Source organism: Manis javanica, chromosome 4 (genome assembly GCF_040802235.1).
Source record: "Manis javanica isolate MJ-LG chromosome 4, MJ_LKY, whole genome shotgun sequence".
NCBI lineage: Eukaryota > Metazoa > Chordata > Mammalia > Pholidota > Manidae > Manis > Manis javanica.
The window spans coordinates 182,144,957-182,170,642 of record NC_133159.1 but is presented as its reverse complement, the minus strand read 5'-3'; the positions used below and the strand labels follow the sequence as shown (position 1 = coordinate 182,170,642).

Genomic DNA, 25,686 nt, shown 5'->3' with positions numbered 1-25,686 from the left:
TTGAGTCACCCTTTGTTCAGTAATGTACTTCATAATATTGGCCAAAGAGACGCAGAGCTCAACATAAGGGCATGGCGGCTGTCTTGCCAGAGGGCTCAGACAGCTCAGCCACCTCACCTTGCACAGGGCAGGGGGCCCCAGCCCCACCTGCCCTAACGTGGACACAGCCTCATGCCACCAAGGCACTGTGACCCCTGGGGGGTGACTGAGTACGTTTCTGTCAGGTGAGCACGGTCGGCTGCCCCACTGGGGCTGGCAGGTGCGCATGAGCTGGGTTTGCATTAGCATCATCCGGACTCCTGTCCTACATACAAAGGTCCTGCTGAGCACCTGTCTTGTCATTTCCTGGCCGAGGCCTCTCCCGGTGCCAAGCCTCAGTCCAGTGACTTGACAACTTCCTCTGCACATCACTGCCCTCCACTGACAGGTTTGGGCCATTGAAGGGTAGAGACCCCACCCCCTGTCCGGCCCCTCTGCCCTGGACTTCCCGTGTAGCATCTGGATAGAGGAGGAACAAGGTGTGCCCGGCCTCCCTCAGGTTCCTTTCCTGTGTCTTTCCACCTGCCAGCCAGGTGGCTGCTCCTGGGCCTCTGTGTGGGGGACAGGTCCATGTAGCCAGGCAGTAGTTGAAGGAGGAAGTCTGGAGTTCCCCAGACAGCACAGGTTCAGGGGAACGAAGTCTGGAGGTAACAGGCTGTCTGCCTGAATTGCCCCATCAGGTGACAGCCAGGAGCCACCTTCTGATATGGCTGCTGGCCAGTCTGCACCTTTCAGGACTGCATCATCCTCTGGGGACTCGTTGCTCCCTGAACAAGCATCTAAAACAGACCCCCTGTGGATGTCTGACTGTCCACAGTCTGGCCTGGCTCTGGGCTCCAGGTGGGGCCCTTAGCCGGGCCTGCAGTCCTGTCCCTGAGATGACTGTTCTCAACAGCCACAGCTCCCAGTTCTGGGTTGTCCAGCTGCTGACTTGGTTCTCAGAAGCGGAGAGGTTGGGTTGCTCCCCGCTACCCAGGAAATGAAGCAAATGGAGCGCGTGGCTGGGAAACAGCCCTGGGCTCCTGCCTGCCATGCAGCAACTCCTGCTGCCTGTGAACGGCACCCTGCACGCCAGGATTTCCCTCCTTTCTGGAGGTGTGAGTTTACCTTAGAAAGATGCTGCTGCTGCTGACTTGGCCACGTGCTCTGCTCTCTTGCAGGCTTCCTGCCAGGAGTGTGCACCTCGCACGAACATACCAGAGACCCCCTTGCTCCATGTCACCCCTTAGCCCTGTGGGCTGGCCTTCAGCCCTTTGCTCGTGTCTGAAAACCTCCAGGGACCAGCACTCCAAAGCTCCCTCTGTGCCTCGCGAGTCCATGTGATCAGCAGTCGCCATCACAGTGTGGGGCTTTCCTAGGCTTGCGGTCAGGATCGCAACCCGCATCACGCCTGAGCAAAGGGAGGAGGACAGAGGGGTGACCCGTTGGCAGCGCCTGCAGTCGGCCTGTCCAGTCAGGGCTGACCAGCAGAGCTGAGCCCTGTGCAGCTCAGCCTACCACCTCCCAGATCCACTTCCCCAGTCATTTTCCACAGGACGTTCCTGGCGTAGCTCCTCCAGCGTTAGGAAACAGACTGGGTGGGGACTTGCGTGAGCCAGTGGCTCACGAGGGCTTGTTACTGGGAGAGACAGTCACTTGGAGGGAGCATGTCCTCACTTTCTAATTCTGAAGCCCAAGTGGGTGTTGGTCTCCCTCTTGTCCCCGCACCCAGGACAGCATTTCCAGCCCAGACTGCCTGGGAGCAGAAGAGGCACAGAGCAGACTGCAAACGCCAGTCATGTGTCCATCCTAGCACTGGAAGCTAGAATAGCCGCTGGCCTGGTGTAGGGCCCACCTCAGCCCCAACAAGACGACTAGAACTTGTGCTAGTGATTCTGTGTGTGTGTGGGGGGGGGGGGCAGGCACACCAGCTTCTATGGAATCGGCTTAGCTTCCACGCCCAGCAAACGTTTGGCAGCTGGGCCTCTTCAACATGCCCTGCCTGGCCACGCCCCCCAGATGCCTCTCCTGCTTAGGGGTGTCTTGCCTTGGAGATTTTCCCACCGGCTTTTAGGGACCATCTAGATCACAAAGTCCCTAATCCTGAAGAGAGCTCTTGGCCCCTCTTCGGTCAGCACCTCGCTCCACAGCCCTGGAGGCTATGCAGAGGGGGAGGGGAGAGGTGTCTTGTCCCGGCTTCTCCCTCACCCCCAGGCTGAGCCCCTCTCCTGCAGGACCAGCCGGTCTTCACACTCCACCCCCATTTTTCTGCGCCCAGCCCCATTGTCCAGTCAAGCCAACACTCCCAAGGGAGCTCGTGTTCAGGCATGGGGGGAAGGGGTACTTCTGCTCATGTTCGCCCAAACCCCTGGGCGCAGAGCGGCCCCGCAGCGCGGAGGGAGAAGATCTGCTCTCCCGGGCCCTGAGCGGAGTGCAGCCGTTCCCCAAACCCTGAAGACTTTTCATGGGCAGTCAGCGGGGACCCCGAAGGCGGCAGCCCTGGGGTTCCCGCGTCTGCCTTTAAACGCGTGGGCGCGTTGCTAAGCCGCGCTGTGTCCACCAGCTTGGTCGCAGCCCGCGCGCGGGGGCCCAGGACCCTGAGCCCGGCCCGGCCCCTTCCGGTCCCGACGGCTCCGCGCCGCTTTACGGCGGGGGCCGCGCCTCGACGTGGGCAGCCGGAAAGCACCCCCGCCCCGCCCCCGAGCCGCGGGCTGCAGGATGGCCAGCCTCGCGCCGCGGGTAGACTACTTGGCGCGCTTCCGCTGCCCGCTCAGGGGCCTGGCGGCGGGCAAGGCCCGCGTGCTGTGCCACGGGGCGGAGATCTTCCTGTCCACCGGGAGCGAGCTCGTCCACGTCTACGACCAGGAGGCCAGGCGGCTGACCGTGAGCGCCGGGCGGGGGCCCGGGTGCGGGGAGGGAAGGTTGCTTTCCCGGGCCGGCGCTTTCGTGTTAAAACTTGACTCTTCTCGCGCCACCCCGACGCCTGCTTCTGCCCGTGCAGACGGTGTACAAGTTTCCGAGTCCCGTGTGGCACCTGGAGCTCCTGGCCCTTCGCAGGACTCTGTACATTCTCTGCGCCGGGAGGGGCATCTACTGTTTGTCGCTGGACCAGGCAGGCCGGTGAGAAGCGGGCGCCGGGCTTTGGGCAGAACCCATCACCCTCCCCGTGGAGGAGGCGGACCCGGCCTCAGGCGCCTCGCTGGCTCTGGCCCGAGGCCACCGTGCTCTGCCCTCCTCAAGCTCCCGCCCCGTGACCTCTGTGGCCTGCTCCGCTTGACCCTGGATCGGGTTCAGAACAAGCGCTTCTCAGCTCGCGCGTGTGGGAATGGCAGGCACGGCCGGCCCCCAGCACCTGCGTCTTCGAACAGGTTCTTGATGGAGAGCCCTTAGGAAGCAGGGTTCAGGCGGCCGAGTCTGCAGCCTGGGGTAGAATCCTGCCGTTCTGGCCTTGCTGGGTCCCTCCTCCTCTGGGGTGACGCCCCTTCGAGGTGGGTCTCGGCGAGTCAGTGGTCAGAGGAATCTACACTGGGGAGCTGGGCCCTTCCCAGCCACCATTGTGGAGCCTAGTTGTCGGTATCTGCTCAGTACTGCTTAAGGCATAAAAAGGTAACAGGTCGGGTCACAGACTAGACCTTGGGTCCGACAGTTCTGCCCTGATAGAAACTTTCTATCTGAGCCCTGTTTGTTGAAGCCTGGGCAGACCCTGTTGTGTGTGTGTCTCAGGGTGACTGGTGCCAAGCAGAGCAGTCCTTGGGGCAGGTGGGAGGCAATGCAGCAGGCCAGCCGCTCCCTGCCAAGTCTTCCCCATCCTGCTGAGGGGCTGGGGCGCCTCCCTGTGAAGACCCCAGACCCAGCGCGCTGTGCGCAGGCTGTGAAGAGTATGTGAACGCTCTGACAGCAACCTGTGTTCCTGAAGGTCCATGAGCCAGGACGGTGGGGATGACGGGGACGGTGGGGACGACGAAGATGAGGACAGTGAGGATGGTGAGGACGGTGAACCCCCATGTCCTGTGGTCACCGTGGACCCCGACGCCTGTGCCCTGCCTGGGGCCACGCTGTGTACTTTCACTCTGCTTGATGGGATGCTCGTCACCGTGGCGCAGGGCCCGGCCCGGTGGAAGGTGCAGCTGTTCGAGTGTCCTCGTCCTGGGGAGGAGCCCAGGCCCGGATGCCAGATAGGCGAGGTGGAATTGCCCACCGGCACCCCCCTGGTTGGGAGCCCCACGGAGCCTGCGGCACCCTGCTTCCTTCCAGTGCTCTGCTGCGTGTCACCGCGAGGCTGCCCACAGGGCCCTGGGAGCTTCATGCTGGAGGACGCCCTCTTTGGGCTGCTCTTTGGGGCGGATGCCTCCCTCCTGGAGTCACCTGTGGTCCTCTGCGGTCTCCCAGATGGCCAGATCTGCTGTGTGGTCCTGAAGACCCTGGTCACCTCCAGGTTGGCCCCTGGTGACCCAAAGGCCCTTGCCAAGATCCTCCATCACCTGGAGGAGCCCGTCGTCTTCATTGGGGCCTTGAGGACAGAGTCGCTGGCTGAGGACGTGGAGGATGTGCACGACGTGCGCGCTGACTGCCTGGTGGTGCTCGGCCACCAAGGCCGGATACTGGCTGTTAGGGCCAGCTGGGACGAGGCGGGGAGTCTGGTGCCCCAGCTGCGGGAGTACCGCCTCCCGGGGCCTGTGCTCTGTGCTGCTTGTGGAGGGCCCAGCCGCATGTACCACGGCACCCCCTCAGACCTCTGCATGGTGGACTTGGCTCGGGGAGGCACCCCCTGGGACCCCACACAGCCTGGTGGGGGCCCAGGACGCCTGCCAGCTATGCTGTGTCCGACCAGTTTGAACATCTGCAGCATCATCACCCTCTGTGTGTCATCTAGAGCGACTGAAGGTACGAGCCACTGTCCAAACCTGGCAACCAAAGCCTCAGGCGGGTGGAACCTCCTCTCTGGCATCTCCTCCCCTGTGAACTGGCCTGTCCGCTCCTGCCTTACTCCCACCTTCTGTACACCTGGCGCAGCCTCGTGGTTGCCGCTTGTCTTACGTCCAGGGAGTGCGTGGCTGGGCGTATCCCGTGTGGGTTTAGGGGCTGGAGGTGTGCTCCTGGGCAAGGTCCACTTCTGGTGACCCAGGCCAGGAACATCTCTCTTCCATGGCGGCTAGTCTAGGGACATGCAAATCAGCTCAGGCCTGGCCTTTGCGTTTCTCCTGAAGCCAGAAAACACCTATACCGCTTCCTGAGTGGCTGCTCGCGGCCTGCCCTGTGCCGTGGGTGGGTGGGTGGCGCCTAGGCTCTGGTGGTAGTGTTTTCCCCAGACGGTGCATGGAGGGTTGTAGCCATGTTCATCCACGGTTGGGAGAGAGGATCAAGCCACCCTCCTCCCAGTGCGTATTCCCTGGAGACGTTTCACCCAGGGTGTAACGAGGCCTGCTGTGGGCAGTGCTCAGCATGAAGGAAATGCTTTGAAGGGAGAAGGCCATTGTCTCCACCACAGAGGAGGAGGGCCGTGCCTGGGCATGGTCACCGCAGCAGGGCACGTGCGTGTCTCTGAGGGGGCTGCTATGCTCTGGACCCATGTCCTGGCTGCCCCACCTCGGGTGAACTCGGCTGCAGTGGTATTGGGTTCAAGGGACAAGCAGGTGGCTGCTGCTCATGCCCATTTTGGAGGCTCCCTGAGCCCAGGATGGGAAAAGGGGCAGACGCAAGAGAGCTGGTGGGCCTTCAGGAGGCCAGTGCCAGCAGGGCGAGGGCAGGGAGCTGTGGGCCTTCCTGCTCTGGACAAGCTTGGAGCAGCTTTGCTTCGGCTGATGTAGTGCCCCGTGCGGGTCCTCCCTTGGCCCTCCATAGTCCTATCTACATGTGATGTGCCCAGACACCACCGCACTGCTACCTCTGCCCATGCCAACATCCCCTTCCAGGGAGGGCCCTTCAAGACATGTGCGTGTGGTGGGCATGGGCAGCACTGGCTCCAGGGCCCTTTGGGTCCTGCTGTGCCTCCTCAGAGATGACCATGTCTCCTGCTCACCTGGGTGCTGGCCTTCTGCCAACACTTGCTGAGAGGGCCCTGCAGCTTGCCCTCCTTGCCTTTTGACCAGACTCCACATGGGTTCATCTGCAGGTGGCACCAAGCTCCTGGCCCTATCCGCCAAAGGCCGCCTGATGACCTGCGGCCTGGACCTGAACTCAGAGGTGCCTTGCCCCACCTTGGCAAACGCTGGCCAAAAAATTAAGGACTTGCTCTCTGGAATTGGCACCGTCTCTGAGAGGTGAGCAGCTGGACTGTGGCTCAGGCGGCCTGGGGCCGTGTCCTTGGGAGTTGCCACCCTGGGTGATGGCATTGGTCGGGACCCGGCCCGTTATGCTGCCTCAGGCCCTGAGCGTAAAGGCCAGGGTGCCTCAGAGATCAAACGGGACTTTGCTGTCATCTCAGACCCCATGTCTCCCCTGTAGGGGGCATGGAGACTCAGGGAAGGTGCTGGCAGCCCTTTGTGGCCCATTCAGAGAGAAAGCAGGCTCTTCTCAGCCCTCACCTGGCCTTCCCGTGGCCCCATGCGTCCGTGGGCTCCCCGTCCCTATGCCTTAGGGCCATTCCCACGTGCCTGCTGCCCTGTGGGCTGTCACAGTGGCACTTCAGAGGAGCAACAGGGCCAACTTGAAACTTGTCAGGGAGCGTGGTCGGGGACTGGGTCGGCCCTGTGAGCGGGGGCTGCACCAGCTCCAGCCTCTGCCCCGTGGCCCTGCCGCGTGGGGAGACGTTGGCTCTGATGGCTGGGCACGGCTTTGGAGGTGCAGCACGAGCGGGACCAGGAGGCCCCTCCCGAGCAGGGCTTGCTCTTCCTTGGGGCTTGTGGGGGAATGAGGTTCCGGCCCCTTCCCACCTGGGAGGACACGGCACCCACCACCGTGCTCCTCACCCCGCCCTTGGGTGTCACGTCTGCTCTTTCCAGAGTGTCCTCACTGAAGAGGGCGGTGGACCAGAGGAACAAGGCCCTGACGTGCCTCAATGAAGCCATGAACGTGAGCTGTGCCCTGCTGTCGGGCCAGGAGGGTGCCCGGCCCATCTCATGCACCACAACCACCACCTGGAGCCGCCTGCAGCTACGGGATGTGCTGATGGCCACGTGCCAGCTGGACAACCACAGCGGCTACAGCCTGGGCCACGGCTGGGCCCTTTGCATCCAGGTGCTCACCAGCTCCTGTGCCATGGACCTGGACTCAGCCGGCTCAGCTGTCACCTACACCGTTCCTGTGGGCCAGCTCGGCCCTGGTGGTCGGCAGGAGGTGACCCTGCCCCTGGGCCCTGGCGAGGACGGCACTCTCCACCTCCCTGTGACCGTGTCCTGTGCCCTCTACTACAGCCTCAGGGAGGTCGTGGGCAGGGCCCTCGCCCTGTCGCCCTCCTCCAAGGACCCCTCGTGGGACGAGTGCCCCTGTGACATCCTGCCTGAGCAGGAGGGCATGTGCCTGCCCCTGAGCGAGCACACGGTGGACATGCTGCAGTGTCTCCGTTTCCCCAGCCTGGCTATGCCGTGCACACAGGCCCCTAGCCTGCTTGGCCCGGCCAGCGACCCTGTGGACACCTTCCTGGGAGCTTGCTGCCTTGGGCCAGGCACCGAGCCAGCAGGACCCTCATCGCAGCAGGCCAAGTACCTACCCCCGTCAGTGGCTGCCATCAAGGTGTCGGCGGAGCTGCTGAGGGCCGCCCTGGGGCGTGATCGCTCAGGTTGGTGGCCCTGCTGGCTTTGTGCTGGGCTCAGGGCCTGAGAGCGGTGGACGCAGCGCCCCTCGTCCAGGATCCTCATGTGCACAGCCGTCACCTCTTCCCTCCAGGCTCGTCCCTGTCCCTGTGCTGTGCCACTTTGCAGTGGCTTCTCGCTAAGAATGCTGCTGCAGATGCCGTGAGGGCCCGAGCACTGTCCTCTGTCCAGGGAGTGGCCCCAGACGGCACTGCCGTCCACCTCACTGTCCGCCAGGCAAGTGGGGGATCGGATCTCCTGTTTGGGGAAGTAGACCTTAGTGGTTCTCAGAGTGAGGGGCCATGGGCTGGCAGCGTCTCTGGACCCCACCTCCAGAAGATGCCAGCTTGCTCCTGGGGCCATGGCACCGTTGTGCTGGGGGGCTTTGCAGGGCTGAGGCTGTGCTGGCCTGGCATCTCAGGGCCCCATGAAGACCGGCCTCTCTGACAGTGTCGCGTGTGGGCCCCCGACCCTGCACAGTTTGGGACCTGTAGCCACCCCGCCCCGGCCTGGCGCTGCTTGGTGACGGTATGTTGACGCAGCTGTTGCCAACAACAGCCTCAGCTGTGCTATGGTATGGTGCCCTACCCCACTGAGGAAACCGCTAAACCAGGGCTGCCGGTTCCCAGCCCCTCCTCACACACTTTCCTTCCCGAGACCCTCCTGGCAGCGGGCCCAGGGTCCCCGCAGAGGCTTGCAGAGTAGCCGGGCCTCCGGGATGCGCATCCCCAAGGGTGGTGAGCTGGCCATCGCCTACCACAGCCCTTTCAGGCCACGCCATTGTGTCCAGGCTGGGGCATCCTGGGGCCTGGTGGTGGCCCTGGAAGTCAGGGTCCTCACAGCCCTGTGCGTGCCCCTGCCCACCCCACGGGTCCCAGAAGGAAGAGCTGCAGTGACGGCATCCTTCCTGAAACTCCCTAGGCTCCCAAGGGTCTTGCTGTGTGTCCTGTGCATGGAGCTCTACCCACATGTGTTGTCAGCCAGCCTGCATCGCGTTTCACCCTCAGCTGGGTGTGCACAGAACCCCGGGAAACCTGGAGGGCGCTGGCCCACCCTGATATCCCAAACCACTCCCTGTTGCCCTGCTTGAAGCCCTGACCCTGTCAGGCCCTAGGATGCCCGGTGGGGCTGTGGCTGGGGACGAGGTGTGGGGTTTCTGTGGCAGCAGGAGCGCGGTGGTCCCTCGTCATAGAGTGTGTGCTGTACAGTCTGGCTCCTGGGGTTCTTTCCTGGACACATGTTTGCAAGTGAGCAGATGGACCGTGGCCTGGCCGCTGCTGCAGATGGGGTTGCTGCCGGGGGTTGCTGAGGCCTGGGTGCCATCCTGCACCCAGCCTTGCCCATGTACAGGGTGGGAGGCAGCCCAGGTCGGGGTGTGCAGGGACTCACAGGCTCATGCAGGTCACGTGGACCACAGGGCCGGTGGGGCTGTGGGCAGCCAGCCTCGTGTGTTACAGGTGACGGTGACCAGCCTCTGCCCAGAAGGACCCGTCCAGGCTGTGGAGATCCAGGTGGAGAGTCCCTCTCTGGCCAACATGTGCCAGGCCCACCATGCCATCATTGAGCGAATGCAGGTATGTCAGTCCATTCTGGGTCGGCTTCAGAAGCCTTCGGGCTGGGGACCCGGGACCGTGGTGGTCTGCGGCTGCCTGCGCAGGGTTGCCAGACAGTCCCGTGCCTCCTCTCTACTCCCGTGTGCACGCTGTGTGGGTAAGCTATGGACAGTGGGAGGTGCAGGGCAGCTTTGCTACTTAGTTCTGGGCTAGAGGCCCTGCTCGTACCGTCAGCCCCCAGCACACTGTGAGGCCGCGTGGCCACTAGGTGGTTCCCTCTGTTCCCTGCGTGGGCATCCTGAGGCTTTGCACTCACCTGGCCAGGCAGAGGCTGTGTGTGGAGGTGGTGCCACGGGGTCAGATGCCCTGGGCGTGGGTCCTGGGGCAAGGTGACTACCTGTCTGAGCTTCCACATCTTCGCCAACAAGTGGGAGTTGGTGGCCAGCCACTGGGGCTTCACCCACCAGGCTCAGGGTTGGCTGCTCCAGGGCATGTGGCCACGAGTCCAGGGTCAGAGCATACGTCCTCGTGTTCCTAATGGAAGTCCGAGCCCTGACCTGGGGTCAGGCAGCCGGCTTCCTCCCACCTGCTGTGACTGCAGCTCGGCCCTCACGGGTCCACAGTGGCAGCTGCCAACCAGTTTTGATGACCTAAGTGTGGTTCTTGTCAGCCTCCCCCCTGGAACTTGTTATCAGCACATGTGCCCAGGCACCAGCCTATGTGCCCAGGCCCCAGCCTAGACCTTGAGGAGCAGGGGCCCTGCAGTCCCAACTTTGACAAAGACCAGTCACCTGTGCACGGAGGGGGCCAGGGCCCTGCATTGCCCAGAGCAGGTGGGCAGAGCCACCCAGAAGCTGGAGGGCCACCTTCTGACCACCTCACGGGGCGCTGTGACCCTTGCAGTCACGTCTCAACAGTGCTGTGACCAACCCACTGTGACCACGGCCTCATGTCTGCCAGGAATCTAGTCCTGAGCCTTCCCAGCCATTAGGGTGGTTGGAGGGCTCTGCCTCAGGGGACACCCAGAGAGGCCGGGTGGGCTGTCATCACCCTTCTGCTGGCCTCAACTGTGTGGCCATCCCCAGCCCCTTTGAGCACAGCAGCCAGGTGGTGGACAGTGAAGCTTCGGGGGGGGGGCGTGCTGACCACACCTCCTGCAGGAAGAGGGTGCCATGTGACAGGACCACAGAGTGCCGCTGGAAGCCCAGGACAAGGTGCCGGCAGAGCTGGTTCCCTTGAGGCCTCCCTCCTCGGTGTGCAGAGGCGCCATCTTCCCATATCCCCCCTGGGTCCCCGTGTGTGTGGGTGCGCTGACCGCTTCTCCTAAGGACACCAGTCATAGCAGCCCATGACCCTCCCACAAACAGCCTCATCTGATCATCTGCAAAGACCCTGTGTCTAGATGCAGTCACGTGCCTGGGTGCTGGGCGCTAGGGCCTGAGCATGTGCATTTGGGGCCAGTTCGGCCCCTGACGGAGCACCGATGGAATCCTCGTGTGGGCTGCCGGTCCCGGTCTGCACCGGCAGCCGGCTCCACGCTCTGTAGAGGGGGGGTCCCTGGAGAGCCGTTTTTGTTCCTTCCGGTGGCTCGGTTCTCAGGACCCTGCCAGGTGAGTGGCATCTGCCCCAGGCTGGCGCTTGCTGCTGCCCTCAGGTGTTGGTACTGCTTCTCAGCACTGTGCTCCAGAGGCTTGCAGGGGCCTCACTGCCTTGGCCCCTTGGAGCCTGGATCCGAGCCCTGGGAACACGCTGGGCTTCCTCCCGAAGGCCGGACACAGCAGCCCCAGAGGGCGCTGCAACACGGATGGGGGGTGGCCAAGATGCGGCGGGGGGCTGCAGAGGTGTGGGCGGGCGAGGTGGTGGGAAGTGTCCCCTACAGCACCTGCCCCTTGCGTCCCCCCAGAGAATGGTTGTGGAGCAGGCCGCCCGGAGCCACAGCCCGCCTGACCTCCGCCTGCAGTATCTCCACCAGATCCAGGCCAATCACGAGGTGAGGCCCCTTGGGGAGAGGGCTGTCTCTAGCTGGGCGTCTCTGGGGACACACGCACACACACTGAGGTGTCTGCCAACCCCGTGGTGCTGTGCCATCCCCATGGCCAGGAGTCAGGCTGCGGGCTCAGCCCCACTGCAGGCAGGGGTGGGCAGAAGAGGCGCTGCCGCTGTGCCTCTGGCCCCCTTCCCCTGCCTGTCCCGCTGGCTAGGACCTCCTGTCACCAGCAGAGCCTGGTCTCCCCTCAGCCCAGCTACATCCCCAGGGCCTTCAGGGCCAGGCCGTGTTAAGGCCACACCCAAGTGGCATGTGTGTGATGAAAGTCCCCCAAGAGTCTGGTGGTGTGCCCAGCAGGAAGGGGGGCCTGAGCTGTTGCCACCTGCCCCCAGAAGCTGCTTCGGGAGGTGCGGACCCTGCGTGACCAGCTGTGTGCAGAGGACGAGGCCCGTTCCAGTGCTGCTGCCACGCGGCTCCTGCAGGTGTACGCACAGCTTCGCAGCCCTAGCCTCGCCCTGCTGTGACGGCCAGTGGGCCCCGCCCTGTGGGGTCTGGCCATGCTGCCAGCACCCTTAGGACTTGCGATGCCCCCGTGGCTTTATAGAGAGACCCGAACACGAGAGGCTGCTCAGCAGCTCCTGCGCCTAGGGTGCCATGTTGGCCTGGTTGTAGCTTCAGGTCAGGCCTCACAGCAGGGCACAGCCCTGGCTCCCGAGCAGCCACCCGGCCACCCTGACGGGTGGGTGTGCTCCGAGGTGGGGCAGAAGGGGAGTTGTTGCAGGGTGGTCAAGCTAGTACCTGCTGCCAGTGCCGGGCGCTGCCCTGGCCCCAGGTTCCTGTCCTCTGCCCATGCCACCCTCTCCATCCAGCAGCCGCCCTCGGCCTCCACACTTTCCCCAGTCACCTGGGGACCAGGGCAGCTGCATCCCCTCCACTCAGAGGCAGGGTCTGGACCCCAGAGCAGGAGCATCGTTGCCCAAGTGGCTGCAGAGGGCACGGAGACAAGGGCTCTGGGTTTTGGACTCAGGAGGGTGTATTGCTGTGGTTACTGTCCTCACTGGGCAGGGCTGCCCTTCCCAACAGCACCAGCTGCCACCCACAGAGCCTCTCCTCTCGTCCAGCTCCGGGTGCTGTGGCCCTGCCTCTCCCTGCAGCTGCTGGGGTCACTAGTGGGAGGGTTCCTGTGACAGAAGCACTAAGATTCTGGGGGCTCCTGCAGGTGTCCGGTGGCCGCAGGGTGGCTTGTGGCCAGAACATTCGAGGTGCCTCTGGCCAGGGCTGCGCTGTGCATCGTTTCCAGGCCCCCAGGACGGGCTGCTACCCCCCAGCGCCCCCTCAGTCTGGGCAGTGGCCGGGCCCAGCTGTGATACTGGTGCCCAGTATTTGGGGAGGGTGACACTGTCGCAGACTTGCACACGGCGCTCTCTTGTCGTGTGTGGGAGCAGTGAGGCCCCCGCCACAAGAAGCCACACTTTGCCTGAAGCCGCCTTAGTCTCAGCTCCCTTTTTCTCCCGTCCTGCCGCAGTCAGTGGCCGCTTTGCCTGGATCCCTGGGCTCTTTCTGGACTGTGCGCTGCTTGGGTGAGCCCCACACTGACCCATCGTGGCCTGGGGGCAGCAGGGCACTTAGCACTGTGTTGATCCGGTGCCAGCTGTACCCATCTGGCTGTTGAGGGCTCCAGGGTCCCTACCAGGGAGAATAGAGGCCCCTTCCACAGAGAGGCCCCAAGGGTGCCAAGTTGGGGTCTGGGAGTTGGTGATCACCACATGGACCCCACACTGGAGAATTCTCCAGGGTGGGAGAGGACAGGCGGCTCCCCAGTGTCACCCAAGTCCCCAGGTGCTGCGAGCAGCCGTGACAGCTGCCTTCTCTGAGCAGACAGGCGGGTTCACCTTGGGCCTCTGCTGTTGCAGGGTGGTCTCTAAGGCGATGTGGGGGTGGTGTGACACCAGCTGTTCTGAGGTCACCCTCCTGTTACCTCCTTAAGTGCCACAGGGATGATGGTGTGGCTGGGACAGCCCCCTGGGCCCCCAGAACCAGCCTGTACTTGCAGGGAGAAGGGTGACATGTCCCAGGCCCTGCCCGCCAATTAGCCCCTGCTGCATCGGCTGCTTGGAGCCCAGAGCTGCCAGCCTGGGTCTTCGGGTGCCTGTGGGCCCTCCCATGGGGACCCCAGCCATGCAGGGGGCAGTTTGGTGTGTGGAAGCAACACAAGGACCACTCCCCTGGGCCCTGGGGGTCCACTCGGCCTCCCCCAGTCCCCACTGTGCAAGTCCTGACAGGCGACGGCGAGCCCAGAGGCAGGACAGCCCACTAGCAAGCCCACCACCTCTACTGGGCCATTCCCAAGGCCCCGGGGGTGAGTGCCAGGCCACCTTTGAGTCGGCAGAAGTGGGGCTGGGGGAGCTGCTGCACAGGCAGGCAGCCCTGCGGGGGCAGAAGTGACAAGAGCAGGGCTCACGGCCATGCCTAAGGGTGCAGTCACAGTCTTCAGAAAAAGAGGAGAATAAAACCAAAAGGGGTGCGGAGGAGCTGTCTGAGGTTGGAGAGGAAGAGGGACCGAGCAAGGGCACCGGTGGGAAATGCACCGCAGGATGCAGACCTCCGCGCAGCCAGGTGGCAGGACAGTGTCCCCTTGACCTTGGCTGTGCCTCTCCCTGTCCCACCTTGGCCAGCGTGTCACCCTTCGCCATGAAGGCCAGTCTCCCAATCTGGGCTGCTGGGGAGCCCTTACTGCCCCCCAGCGGCCCCTCCTTGCCACTGCTCCTGACTGCTCCACTCAGCAGGTGTCTAAGGCCATGTGCACTGTCTGACCAAGGTCAGCGAAGGGGTGACCCTCCTCTGCCCTGTGGAGTGAGGGGAGCTGAGGGGCATCAAGCACTGCAGTCTCAGGCCTGGCCCGCGTTCCAGGCAGCGAGTGTCTAGCCAGTGGGTCCCCAACCCTCTCCTGCCCATCACCATCAGGGGGCAGCCCAGGCCACCACTTGGGACAGCCACCTCTGACGCTTGGCCGCTCTGGTCCTGGCTCTGACCCTAAGGCCAGGGGAGGGTCGTGAGGCTGGGATCGGGCAGGCGGGAGCCCTGAAGAGTGGCTGTGGGTGGTGCCGGTTGCTCCTCCCTGCCCCCAGGACACCCCTTCCTCTCCCTAGACATGTGCATCCACTGCCCTGGAGCCGCCCTGCACCCTCTCCCTGCTGTCCTTTCCTGAAGCACCCCAGTCCCGGCTGGCCCTCGTTGGCCTACACCTGCCAGACGCACCAGAGGCTTCAGGCCTCCGGCCAGGGCAGGAGCTGCAGGCGTCAGGAGGGATGTGGAGCTCTACGTGGGGTGACGCCCTCTGGGTGCTGGGCCTCTCCTGGGCCCGTCCCCACTCCTTCCCCCAGGCAATCCCAGAGGCACGTCTCCCACCCCCTCCCACCTCCATGGCCCAGGTCACCCAGCCCATCCGAGAGGTGTTGGCCTGTGTCAGGATCCTTGGGTGCCAGGGTTTCTGGGTGCTGGCTGGTTTGTCAGCATTCATCTCGTCCACGGGACAGCTGGCCTGCTGGGGGCAGGGCCGGCAGGACTCGCCAGGCCCACGAGAAGATAGTGCTTTGGCCCGAGAGCCGCACCTGGCATGGGGGTGGGAGGCCTGGAGCCCCCTTGCAGGGGGAGGTGACGGCCAGCCAGGTACAAGGGCCGAGAAGGACCATCCCTGGTGGCCGGCCCTGCGCAGCCCTGCGTGGGATGAGACAGAGTCGCTTCTCCATCAGGTCCTTCCAGGAGCCCTCGGACTGCCTCCGGGAGGTGGGCAGTGTATGGAGGAGACCCAGAGACCCTCTAACGGCGCCGGCTCTTCCCAGCAGCCTGCCCCCCACCTCTGTCCGTCTTCCCTCCGGTGGAGGGGGTCCCCCCTGGTTCTGGGGAGGAGCCGTGTGGCAGCGCGTGGAGGGGGCAGGACGAGAGGAGCCCCCGGGCTGCCCAGTATGGCGTGGGGCGCTCAGTCGCCTGGAGCCAGGGCTTCCTTGGCAAGGGGGATGGGGGGCCGCGCGACCACCCGGCGCGCGCAGCGACCCCGCCGGCCGCGGACACGGCTCAGTACTCCCAGAGCGCGACCCCCGCCGGCGCGTCCGCGTCCGCGCGCAGCAGCCCCGAGGCGCCGCCGCGCAGGTACTTGCCGCTCCGGGCGCGGATGGCCAGGCGGCCGCGCTCGCGCAGCTCCAGGAGGAAGTCCTCGGCGCGCTCGCCGTCGCTGCGCACGCGGCCGTGGCTGCCGGTGTTCCAGAAGCCGCCGCCGCGGCCCCCGCCCCGGATCTGGTAGGCGCCGTCGCGGAAGCTCAGGCGGAAGGCGTCGTAGACCGAGCGGTTGGTGTCCAGCTGGTTGGAGCCGCGGCGCCGGCACACGAAGCCGTCCGGGCCGCGCAGCACCAGGAGGGGCCGGTTGACGAGCTTGAGGGTGAACTCCTCGGCCTCGCCTGGCGGGGAGACGGGGCTGAGGGGCTCGTCTACACGGCTCCCCGGAGGGGCGTCTGGCCCTGCCACTGGACCCCGGTGCCCCAAGGGTGCCGCGGAGGGAGGGCGCTCGGGCATCCCACCGCCGCCTCACGTCTGGGCGAGCGTCCTGACCAGAGTGTCTGGCGGGCGTTGGGCAGCGGCCCTCGGTGGAGGCCGGGCCTCCGAGCCAGGACGGGAGGGGGGTGCTCACCGACCGAATCGCTGACCGCTGCCAGCTGCCCGTTCTTCTTCATGCACACGTAGCGCCCGTTGCTGGCCTTGAGGGCCACCCGCCGGCCGCGCCACTCCACCTCAAACATGGTGTTGGTGGACCTGGAAGGGCAGGGCAGTGTCCCCTCAGAGCAGCAGGACGTGGGGGCTCAGGGCCGGGCTCCCCCACCCCTGGGGAAGGGAGAGGCGCCTGCCTCCTACCAAGGCACCCAGCACCATGAAGGGCTGCTCCCCACCCCAGGGGGCTCCTCCCTCCCTGGCTGGGTGGTCCGGTGGGCCCTGTGGAGCCGGTGGTGGTGGTGAGGGGGCTAGGGCGGAAGGGGTGGTGTGCTCACACTTGGGTGGCCATGGCCTGGATGCCCCCGTGGGTGACCAGGGTCCAGTAGCCCCCGGTGCTGGAGTAGAAGGTACACTTCTTTGTTTCCCGGTCGGTCTGCATCAGGAACGTCTCATGATCCAGTTCTTCATCTTGGTTGGCCGAGACATTGATCCCTGGAGGGAGATGTGGGGAGCCCCTCACGCCTCTCCCTGGGTGGGGGGTCAGGAGCAGAGGGTGGGGGCATGCTCTTGGAGCAACCCTGAGGCCAGAGGGGGTCTCATCTAGAGCCCTCTGGAAATGAGAAGATTTGGAAGGCACTTCTCAGAGAGTCTGGGAGCTCTGCCCCCAGGGCCATGTGGGTGCACAGCAGACCCCCACGCACTGCTCCCTGGAGGTCACGGCCCAGCTCTGGCCGGGCTGTGGCAGCACATCCCCTGTCTCTGCTCATCATCAGGTAATCCGCCTGTTCCTGCTCCCTTGACCGAGACTCATGCCATCCTCTATTTATAACTGGCCCTAAGCCTCTGGGTGGACACAGCTGGGCCCTGGGTCCACTTCTGCGTACTGAGCTGAAGCCCCCACCCCCCTCTCATGTGCATGGTGTCCCAGGAGCCCTGAGGGAGGCGCCCTGGGCTATGCGGGCTCAGCTGGAGTTCTGGGGTGGCATTCCCAGGGCCTCCATGCCCAGTGCCATGGTCAGGCATAGAGCCTCCCTAGCGTCTTCCCATAAAACATGCCCGTTCCCATGTCAGCTGCCCCTCCCAGTGATGTGGCAGATCACAGACTTCCCCAGGAGGCCAGGCTCCTGCATGTCCAGCCAGGGAGCAGGTGCTGTCTACCTTCCCCCAGGAAAAAAGGGCAACAGCAGGCAGGCCCCTACTGAAGAGGATGGGCTGGTCACCCTTCACCAGCTCCCACAGGCTGCTCCTCCAAAGCCCCCGGGGCCAAGGCTGTCCCTCTGACACGGTCACTGCTCAGAGGCAAAGGCGGCTTGGCGTTTTCACTGCCAGCCCCACCATCCCACCAGCACGGCACCTGCTGCCCCGCCCACTCAGTAGAAACAGACACGATGGTTGCTCTCTGGGTGCTGACGGTCTGCAAAGAGTGGCAGACGGCAAAAACAGCCCATCGCACACCCACGGATGCTGTGGACAGCCTCACCAGGAGGGTGACACTGAGGCGGCACTAAGGGGGTGGGCGCCTTCCCTGCAGTTCCCCCGGGAGAAGTGAGGCCAACAGTCCTGAGGCAGGGGCTGCACCTGCCCCTGCCATCTCTGAGGCCAGGGCTATCAGTGTCACCCACGCACCTCCTCCAGAGAGGATGCAGCCCAGGGACTGCGGTTTGCAGCCATCTGCTCCCAGGACCCTGACTTAGAGGCCAGAGAGGCCTGGAGTCCTGGTCAGTACCTGTAAAAAAGCCTGGGTCCCACTCCCTGGGAGGGCCTGGTTTGGTGGTGGATGTGTGTCTGCAGGCATTTTGAGAGGTATTTTCTTGCTTCTACAAAGACAGAGCCACTGCACCTCTTTTCTCTGGACCTTTTCCTGTCTGGATGTGAGGCCTGGAACAGCAGCAGCCCTCTTGTGACCATGAGGGCATCAGCCTGAGGTCAGAGCTGTGCCAGGAGAGTGGTTCCAGCAGGAGGAAAGAGCAGGGGACTTTGTGATGCCACTGAGCGGGCGATGATGTCCTGCCTGCCTCTGCCCTGTGCCCAGCCCCAGATTTCCATTTGTATGAGATAATCAGTGTTCTCATGGTTGGAACCAGTTTGTGGCCATTCCTGTTACTGCAGCAACCTGCCACATCGCCGTCAGCACCACCGCATGTGACACCCAGTGGCCGGCGCAGGGGAGCCCACAGACTGGCTGACGGAGACAGACAGGGAGACAGTGAGGCGGGCGCTCACAGGCCAGAGACCGGGGCTCTGGTGCTGCCTGGCCTGCAGCATGGCTGGGACCGAGGCACAGCCACCCTGCAGAACCTGCCACTTGAGTGGCTTGGGATCTAGGGACCCTATGCCCCCACCCAGACTGAGATGCCACATCCTGCCTCCAGCCGCTGGTCACCAAGTCAACATCTGGGTATCAGGCAGGCCGAGTGCGTCCAGGCTTATTGCAAGGGCAGCAGACACGAACGTGAGGTTCCCCTGCTTCTACAGTGGGAGGCAGAGCTGTCCTTAGTGGGGGTTCCCTTATCAGAGGGGCAGCGTCAGATGCTCAGAGACCCAGAGAATGAAATGGCCCACACAGCTGCCACCATCACCACCTCTTTCCATAACCAGCATGCATCTTGCTCACAGCCTGAACATGGAACATGGAAATACTTCTGTTCGGCATCTCCACTGACCTCACAGAAAAGCTTTTTCACACCATTGCTGAATTTCATTGAAAATTCCAGCACAGGGACCTTGGTCCAGGCCAGAAAGTGGCATGGCTATACCATGGGGCCTGTGTTGCAAAGGACCAGGGCTGTCTGCCCTCCACCACACCCCAGGACCTGGCCGCACACCACGCAAGTGCTCAGGAGATCCTTCCGGATGCCTGTCTCCCGCACAGCACTGGCCCCGAGGACCTGACTGCAGGCAGGGCCCCAGAGCCACAGCAGGGCTGCATCTCCCGGGTACTCACAGCTGGGCCTCTGCCACCTGCACAGGGTGGCAGTGTGCCAGGCCAGGGATGCCCAGCCACTGTTGGGTACACAGAGCCAGGAGCCCAAGTCAGAGCAGTGGGCCGTGACTAGTGCTTGGCCAGGGGCTGGCGCCTAGCTGCCCTGGGTCACTCTGGAACCTCAGCTTCCTTTCAGGGAAGAAGGAATCACGCATGTCCACTCCACAAGCGTGCAATCACATGGAGCTGGGCCACTGGTCACATGAGGCAGGTGGCCAACGATCCCAGATGCAGGGGGAGCCAGGCTGCCCCTGCCAGCAGACACAGTGCCTTCCCACCAAGAAGCCCAGGCCTGGGAGGGGCTGCCGGCTCCCTGCATCCCCCCAGACTAGAGAGACCCAAAGGTGTCACCCCACCCCACTCTTGGGGCCTGACAAGGACTCCCACTGGTCAGGGCCATGGGGGGCAGGGGACCAACTGCTCCTTCTGGCTCTTTGCCTTGCCCTTGACCCCAGTCGGGGGTGGGGGGCAGTCCAGTGTGAGCAGGGCCTGTCCCCCTGCCCCTCCAGCTGGCACTGTCCATCCCGCATTCAGTAGCCACCTAGCAGCCCAGGGCCCAGCCAAGACATCCCCAGGCTGTCCTGAAAGACCCCTTCCTCCCGGCCCTAAAGTTAGCGGCCATCCACACGGCCCCACCCAAGGTCCACCACACACACATCCCACCCACACATGCTGCTGTGCCACCCCCTCCCACCGCAGCTGGCCCACTGCGCGCTGGTTACCTTGCCGCACCGACACATAGCGGTGGTTGGCAGCCACCATCACCACCTGTGGGTGACTCTCCTCCAGGTCAAAAAGCTCATCCTTGCCAGGCCGCATGTTGCGACCAGCCCTGAGCGTGCCCGCAGGCCCCATCGGCGCCAAGTAGCGGCCATCACAGTCCTTGAAGGCCAGCTTGCCCGCCTTGAACTCGAGCGTGTAGCAGGCACGGGCCTCAGGCTCCCAGACGAGGTGGCCGTCGCTGCGCAGGTAGCGGCTGTCGCAGCATCTCAGGCAGTACTGCCGCTTCTGGAAGGTGAGGGTGATGAGCGCGCCCACCCCCCACGGCGCGTTGCTGTCTGCTGCGATCTCCTCCTCCTGTGTGCACAGGTGTGCGTAGCGCTGCCGGCTCACACTCAGCAGGTGGGCCTGGGGATGGATGGCCAGGTGCACGGCCCACAGCTCGGCCGGGGAGATGGCCGTTGCAAAGCAGGACAGCCGGTCCTCAGTGCCACCGAAGAAGCGGCCGTGCGGCTCCGACTGCAGCACCCAGCACCCATCGGGCTGCGGTAGGACCAGGAAGCGGCAGTCACGGCCCGGCTGCTCCACCTCACAGACCACCCGCCCGTCCTCCTCAGCTGACAGGTAGCGGCCCAGATGGCTGCTGCGGAGGAGCATGGCCATGCCCCGCCCCGGGGCCGGCTCCAGCACCCACATCTGCTTCCTCTTGAGGCTGGGTGCCGAGGCATTGACCTTGAAGCCGAAGCTCTCAGCTGTCAGGTAGCGGTCAGCACCGTTGATGAGCCCAAACCGGGTCTTCAGTACCGGGTGCAGGCCATCGGCAGGCATCTCCAGGGCCTGCCCAGGCTCCCAAGGGGGGCCCAGGGAGCTCCCTGCGCTCTCGCAGTCTCCAAGGCCCCACAGAGGCCCCGCTCAGCTGAGCTGGCCCTTGGCCTCTAGGCCTGGCTGGCGTCATGGACCCGCTGCCCTCTGACCAGCGGCTGCAGGCCTGGGCAGCTCTTACCTGGCCAGTGGGCCACAGAGGGCGGGCGGGAGGGCGGATCAGAGCCGTGCCGGCTTAGGAACAGCGGCTGCCTTTTATACCGCGGCTTGGATTTCAGCCACTCCTGGACAGATGGCGTCAGGGGCCGGGGCCTGGGGCCTGCAGGGCTGGGGAGTGCTGCCTGCCTCGGGGCCAACCACCTCCTTGTCCTCACTGCTGGCTGCTCGGACCCACGGCTCTGGCCCTGTCTTGTAGTCCCCCCACCTCTTGGCCTCTGTCCTTCTTGCCCCCCATGTCAGGGCCCCTAGACCTGAAGCCTGGCTCATCAGCCCAGCCCAGCCCTTTCCCAGACAGAAAAAGCTGCCTGGTGGAAAACTCTGAGGCCGCAACCTGATCACATTCCTCCACCCTCAGTGGCCGCCGGATCCCCTGCCAGATCCAGTTACTGCTTCTCTGATTCCTGCTGCAAGGCTCTCCAAACTGAGTGACCAGCAGCCCAAGTCATGGCCATCCCTCTCAGCTGCCCCATGGCCATAGCCTGTAGCCCCAGGCCTGATACTTGCATGAGGGTGGCCTGGGCTGGGAAGCGGTGGGTAGGGTGTGCCCAGGGCCCTTGTGGCACTCAGACCCAAGCCTGGGAGCACGGTGGCACCTGGCAGCCATTCTGCCACATTCCTGCTGGGTCAGTGGCCTGACCGTGTGGGTCCCCAGGAAAGGACCCCTGGTTTGGGCCAAGAGCACAGCTGTGTGATGGGAACAGTGACACCCCCCCTTGGGAGCGGGGGGGGGGGTGCAAGAGCCTGAGTGTGGGAGAGAAGCCCTCTGGGACCACCTGGGAGGCGGAAGGTATCGGGCCTGGGGTCAGAGGGCTGGGTTTTGAGTGACCCCTGCGCCCTTGGCGCTCCACGGGGAACATACGGCTGCTCCCCCTTGTACAGGTGGGCTCTGGTGAAGCCAGCCTCACTGGGTGGACTTGGGGCCGCACATCGCTGAGTTGGTGGCCTAACTATGGGGTCACTGGGGCGAGGCCCAGGGGGCTGTGTAGTGTGAGGCCCTCCCGGCGGAGGGATGAGACCAGCAGACTAGGAGAGGCTGGAAGCTGGCCACCCCTGGCCCCAGGACCTCCCAGCCCCAGCTGTAGGGTTGCTGGCTGCACCTTGCCCCTGGGCCCATGGGGCCGTCTCCAGGACTGCCTGGACCCACTCAGCTGAGCCCTGCCTGCCTGTTTTCCGCACCTGCCTCAGGGGCCAGGAGCCCAGACATGAACCAGAGCTGCCTATCCTGGGCCCCACCCAGCCTTGGTGTCTTCTTCTGCATCCCAGCGTGTGAACCTCAGGCCTCCCTGGGGACTGCGACCAGGGGCTCTGGGGCACCTCCAGCCACAAGGACCCTCCAGACTGGGCCCTTCACGCTCCAGGCAGTGCCCCTCCAACCCCCTGGGGCCACGATGGGGCCCTACACCATGAGGGTCCAACGGAGTGGAAGTGCCTTGGGCCCCGGAGGCGGGCACAGGGGTCCAGTCGGGGACTGTGGCTGGGCTCAGGAGTCCCTTCTCCAAGCCGTGGGCAGTGACCTCGCCCAGCACGTGCAGACACAAGCAAGACCAGGACACCCGTGCCCCTGCTTGGGCTGGAGTGGGATGCAGGAAGGTGGACCCACGCACAAACCCCTACGCCATGGGTCAGCCAGGGGAGGGCCAGGCTTGGCGCTTCTTGCAGGCTGACGTCATCCACCTCAGATCTACACATTTATGGGGCACCAGCTGTGTGGCTGACAGGCCTTCATGCCAGGCACCCCGAGGCAAGGAAATGCAGTCTGGAGTTTCACCCCTACCCAGAGATGGTGGTGCCCCCATAAACTCCCCCAAGTGCCCAGAGCCCAGGCCTAGTCCTGATGCCAGGGAAACTCCTTGGTCTGGGGGTATGGACCATGCCTCTCTCTCTGCACATCCCAGGCTTCAGGGACACTCCAGGGCACTCCCGCAATGGCTCAGCATCTGTGCCCATGGTTCCCCCAGGCAGGGGCTCCGCCTGCTCACCCACACCCTCAACTCCCAGCCAGGCTGTGAAGGAGCCAGGGTGCCCCGATTCGCATGACATCCTCATCAGTGCTGACGGGTGCTGGCAGGGCCCAGCAGGAGGAGGCCCAGGCGCCAGGTGCCAAGTAGGCCTGGCTCCAGGCAGCCTCTTGGCGGCAGAGGCAGAAGTGGCTGTGGCCTCTCACTGTCAGGGCCCTACAGCCACTGATGGGGGTGGGATGGGCTGCCTGGCAGTAACCCGGAGTACGAGCCAAGGGGGGGCCTCTCAGGCCCCAGGCGTGCCTGGAGAGGCGGGTCCCCCAGCACGAGCTTCCTGGGAGGGAGGCAGTTTGCACGGATTCCTACCCTCAGGACCCACAGCCCTTGCCCAGCTGCCAGCTCATGGCTCCTCTCCAGATCCTCCACAAGTCTTTGGACACAGTAGGTGGTGAGTACGTGCCTGTGAATGTTTGGGGGAGGTCTGGTTCTTGCATGATAGGCTGAGCTTCTGCAGACAGACATGCAGTGTGCATGTGGGTGTGTTGTGCATGTGTGAGCGTGATTTATGTGTGAAGGTGCACGTGGATAGGAGCTGGGCAGAAAGAGCCGTGGCACCTGCTGAGTTAGCCCCAGCTTCAGAGCCCATTGTGGTTGCCCAGCAGGGTGTTCAGGCTGTGCCCTGCACCAGGGAACCTGTTTCAGGGGTGCCACTCACAGCCCTGGTGTACATAACTGCCTAGTGTCTGTGGTAGGCTGGGTTCCAGGCATTCCCCACTGTCCTCAGGCAACAGGGAGCACCCCTCACAGAACCCCTGAGACCATGCTCCCTGCCGGAACAGGGATCGCAGCCAACCACTCGGAGCCCAGAGTCAGCCTGCCACTGCAGCCTGTCCAGGCGGCGCTCTGGGAGTCCCACTCACCTCTGAGTCCGGTGCAGTCCCCTCCTGGGGGGTGGGAGTGTGTACCCAGTGTGTGTCATCTGTGACCCCTGGACCAGGCCTGGGCACAGATGTCAGGCCACCTGACACACCAACTCCAACATGGTTGACTGGAGGAGGGGCACTTTGTCCCAATGGACACCAAGGAGCCACTTGGGTGAGCAGCACCCCTGGCCCAGAAGGCAGGCATTGCCTCAGCTGTTAAAGCCCCCAGCAGACAAGGCTGGGCTGATCCTTGGCCCCCTGCTCTTCTTAGGGTCCCGCTGCGGCCGGGAGCAGAGAGGGCCTTGAAGACGCCCAGGCCCTGCTGTCCATTGTGGAGCTCTCAGGAGCTTCTTCTTTTGGGACACTGGGGCCCGGTAAGGCCTAGCCACTCGGAGGGTTCCCCTGCCCCCACTTGGGCCTCTCTGGGGCTACCAGGGAAAGGAGCCCTGGTCCCACACATCTAGACTGCTGGCCCCAGATGCAAGAGCCTAACCCAGCTCCCACCAGCACACCGCCTGCTGCCATGGGGACTGACGCGCGCGCCGGACCAGGAGCCCGGGCAACGCTGATAGCGGGGGCATGACTGGCACAGGCCGGGTGTGTACAGGCTGAGGAGGGGCAGGTCCCCACCTGAGGGACCGCCACAGGCCACACCCTCCCCAGACCCATGCCGTGGCCCCCTGCTAGAGTCATGCTGGATGTGCCCTCCCCAGGAGCGGGCATCGCTGGGATTGCGCTGTACAGAGGAAATCCCCAGGGGCCCGCCCTCCGTCCCCACGCCCTGGTCTCAGCCTCAGGTGCTGGTGGTGGCCGCTCTGGCATTCCTGTCCCGCCCTGCCCAGGCACTCTGCCTCTCCCATGGCCAGGCCGTGCTGGCCAGCCCCTTCCAGGCTTCTGGGGTCTCCCTTTGCGCTCTGTCCCCAGGCTCCTTGGCCCCACACCTGAGGGCTACCCTGCTGGCCTGGGTGCTGCTGAGCACAGACCATGGCCCTGATTTTCCTGTTCCTGGGCCTGGCAGCTGCTCCTGGGGTCCAGCTTGGCAGACACCCAGAGCCTTGCCTGCTGCCCAGTTCCTGAAAACAGGCCCATGGCTTGGTTGCCTCATGACTTTTTTATGCAGAGCTCTGTGGCCTGCAGTTCCACTTACTGGGCCTGGGCGGCAGCCGGGTCGGTTTACTGAAGGCCTGCAGGCGGTTTAGGGTGACAGCCTCCCTCGGCAGGGCGGCAGGGCGGCAGGGCGGCAGGGCAGGGGCAGTGTGGGAATGAAGAGTGGGGAGGTGGCTCCTGCATCTCACACTGGGCTGCCAGGCAAATCCTGGGGGTGCCCAGCCTGGAAATCCACTCCCACCCCATCATCCTGCCCTGGGCCTCCTCCACCCACCCCAGCCCCCATGCCCCCCACCCCCCTGTCCTCACCCCTCCTCCTCCCTGTCCAGCAGGGCAGCTCATTGAAGTGCTGGTTCCCCTCATCCACTGCAGGCACAGAACTGTTGGCCAGGCTGGTAAAGCCTCCCCTTGGTGCTGTCAGGGTGGAAGGCTGCTGAGATCTCCTGGCTTTGGTTTCTTATAAAATCATAAAGTCCTGGGGATGGGTGGATAGCAACCAGAGTTCTCTGCGCCCTGCCAGAAAACCTGGGGCTCCAGCAAGGCCTGAAGTCCTGAAAGGAACCCCAAGGACAGGACTGAGGCCATCTCAGCAGGCCCAGGTGCCCTGACCACCAGGCAATCTCTCAACACCTGAAGTGCAGGGCCTTGCACATCTCTGGGACCAGAGGGGAGGGGTCACCGGGGTTTCTGAGAGTCAGTCCCTGACTGCGTGGGGAAGACTCAGGGTCAGATCAGCTCCAAGAGACCAGATGGCTGCTCACTGTCCAGGCACACAGGTGCATAGCCAAAATGTGTCATCACCGAGCACAGACGGCCTTGAGCCCACAGCTCCCGAAGTGGTCATGGCACCCTCTGCTTGGCTCCTAGCCATGTGCACTTTCACACGTAAACACGTGAATGAATATGTGCACACACATCTAGGCAGTCAGACACAGACATGTGTACACACACAGAGAAGCATG

The 25,686-nt window shown here is 64.1% G+C and overlaps 2 protein-coding genes across 12 annotated transcripts; one reads left to right on the top strand and one right to left on the bottom strand.

Moving 5' to 3' along the window:
* The first annotated feature begins 130 nt into the window (after positions 1–130).
* On the top strand, positions 131–19,625 carry FAAP100 (FA core complex associated protein 100). 10 transcript variants are annotated; one of them, XM_073236098.1, is made up of 11 exons: positions 131–2,901; positions 3,020–3,138; positions 3,935–4,902; positions 6,131–6,278; positions 6,960–7,735; positions 7,843–7,985; positions 8,199–8,276; positions 9,206–9,322; positions 11,205–11,291; positions 11,684–11,772; positions 17,818–19,625. In XM_073236098.1, the coding sequence occupies exons 1-11, from the start codon at positions 2,737–2,739 to the stop codon at positions 17,894–17,896; spliced, it is 2,769 nt and encodes a 922-aa protein (XP_073092199.1). In that variant the 5' UTR covers positions 131–2,736; the 3' UTR covers positions 17,897–19,625. The 10 variants fall into 10 exon arrangements, with proteins under 10 accessions (XP_073092199.1, XP_073092200.1, XP_036853583.2 ...); XM_073236099.1 differs by having other exon boundaries at positions 11,681–11,772; positions 17,822–19,622; XM_036997688.2 differs by having other exon boundaries at positions 11,681–11,772; positions 17,818–19,622.
* FSCN2 (fascin actin-bundling protein 2, retinal) lies at positions 14,595–25,003 on the bottom strand. Of its 2 annotated transcripts, none has more exons than XM_036997691.2 (4): positions 19,698–25,003; positions 16,328–16,484; positions 15,956–16,094; positions 14,595–15,848 (listed from the first exon to the last, which is right to left on the bottom strand). In XM_036997691.2, exons 1-4 carry the CDS (start codon positions 20,521–20,523, stop codon positions 15,363–15,365), a joined length of 1,608 nt encoding a protein of 535 aa, XP_036853586.2. In that variant the 5' UTR covers positions 20,524–25,003; the 3' UTR covers positions 14,595–15,362. The 2 variants fall into 2 exon arrangements, with proteins under 2 accessions (XP_036853586.2, XP_017536108.3); XM_017680619.3 differs by having other exon boundaries at positions 14,595–15,742; positions 15,973–16,094; positions 19,698–25,000.
* Positions 25,004–25,686: the final 683 nt, after the last annotated feature.

Excerpts from the sequence above, each read along its gene's own strand:
- FSCN2 (XM_036997691.2), bottom strand. The coding sequence starts at position 20,523 with ATGCCTGCCGATGGCCTGCACCCGGTACTGAAGACCCGGTTTGGGCTC. Across the intron at positions 16,485-19,697 it reads CTATGTGTCGGTGCGGCAAG|GGATCAATGTCTCGGCCAAC; the intron begins GTAACCAGCGCG and ends ATCTCCCTCCAG. Across the intron at positions 16,095-16,327 it reads CAGGCCATGGCCACCCAAGT|GTCCACCAACACCATGTTTG; the intron begins GTGAGCACACCA and ends CTGCCCTTCCAG.
- FAAP100 (XM_036997688.2), top strand. The coding sequence starts at position 2,737 with ATGGCCAGCCTCGCGCCGCGGGTAGACTACTTGGCGCGCTTCCGCTGC. Across the intron at positions 9,323-11,204 it reads CCATCATTGAGCGAATGCAG|AGAATGGTTGTGGAGCAGGC; the intron begins GTATGTCAGTCC and ends GCGTCCCCCCAG. Across the intron at positions 11,773-17,817 it reads GCCACGCGGCTCCTGCAGGT|ACAGAGCCACTGCACCTCTT; the intron begins GTACGCACAGCT and ends GCTTCTACAAAG.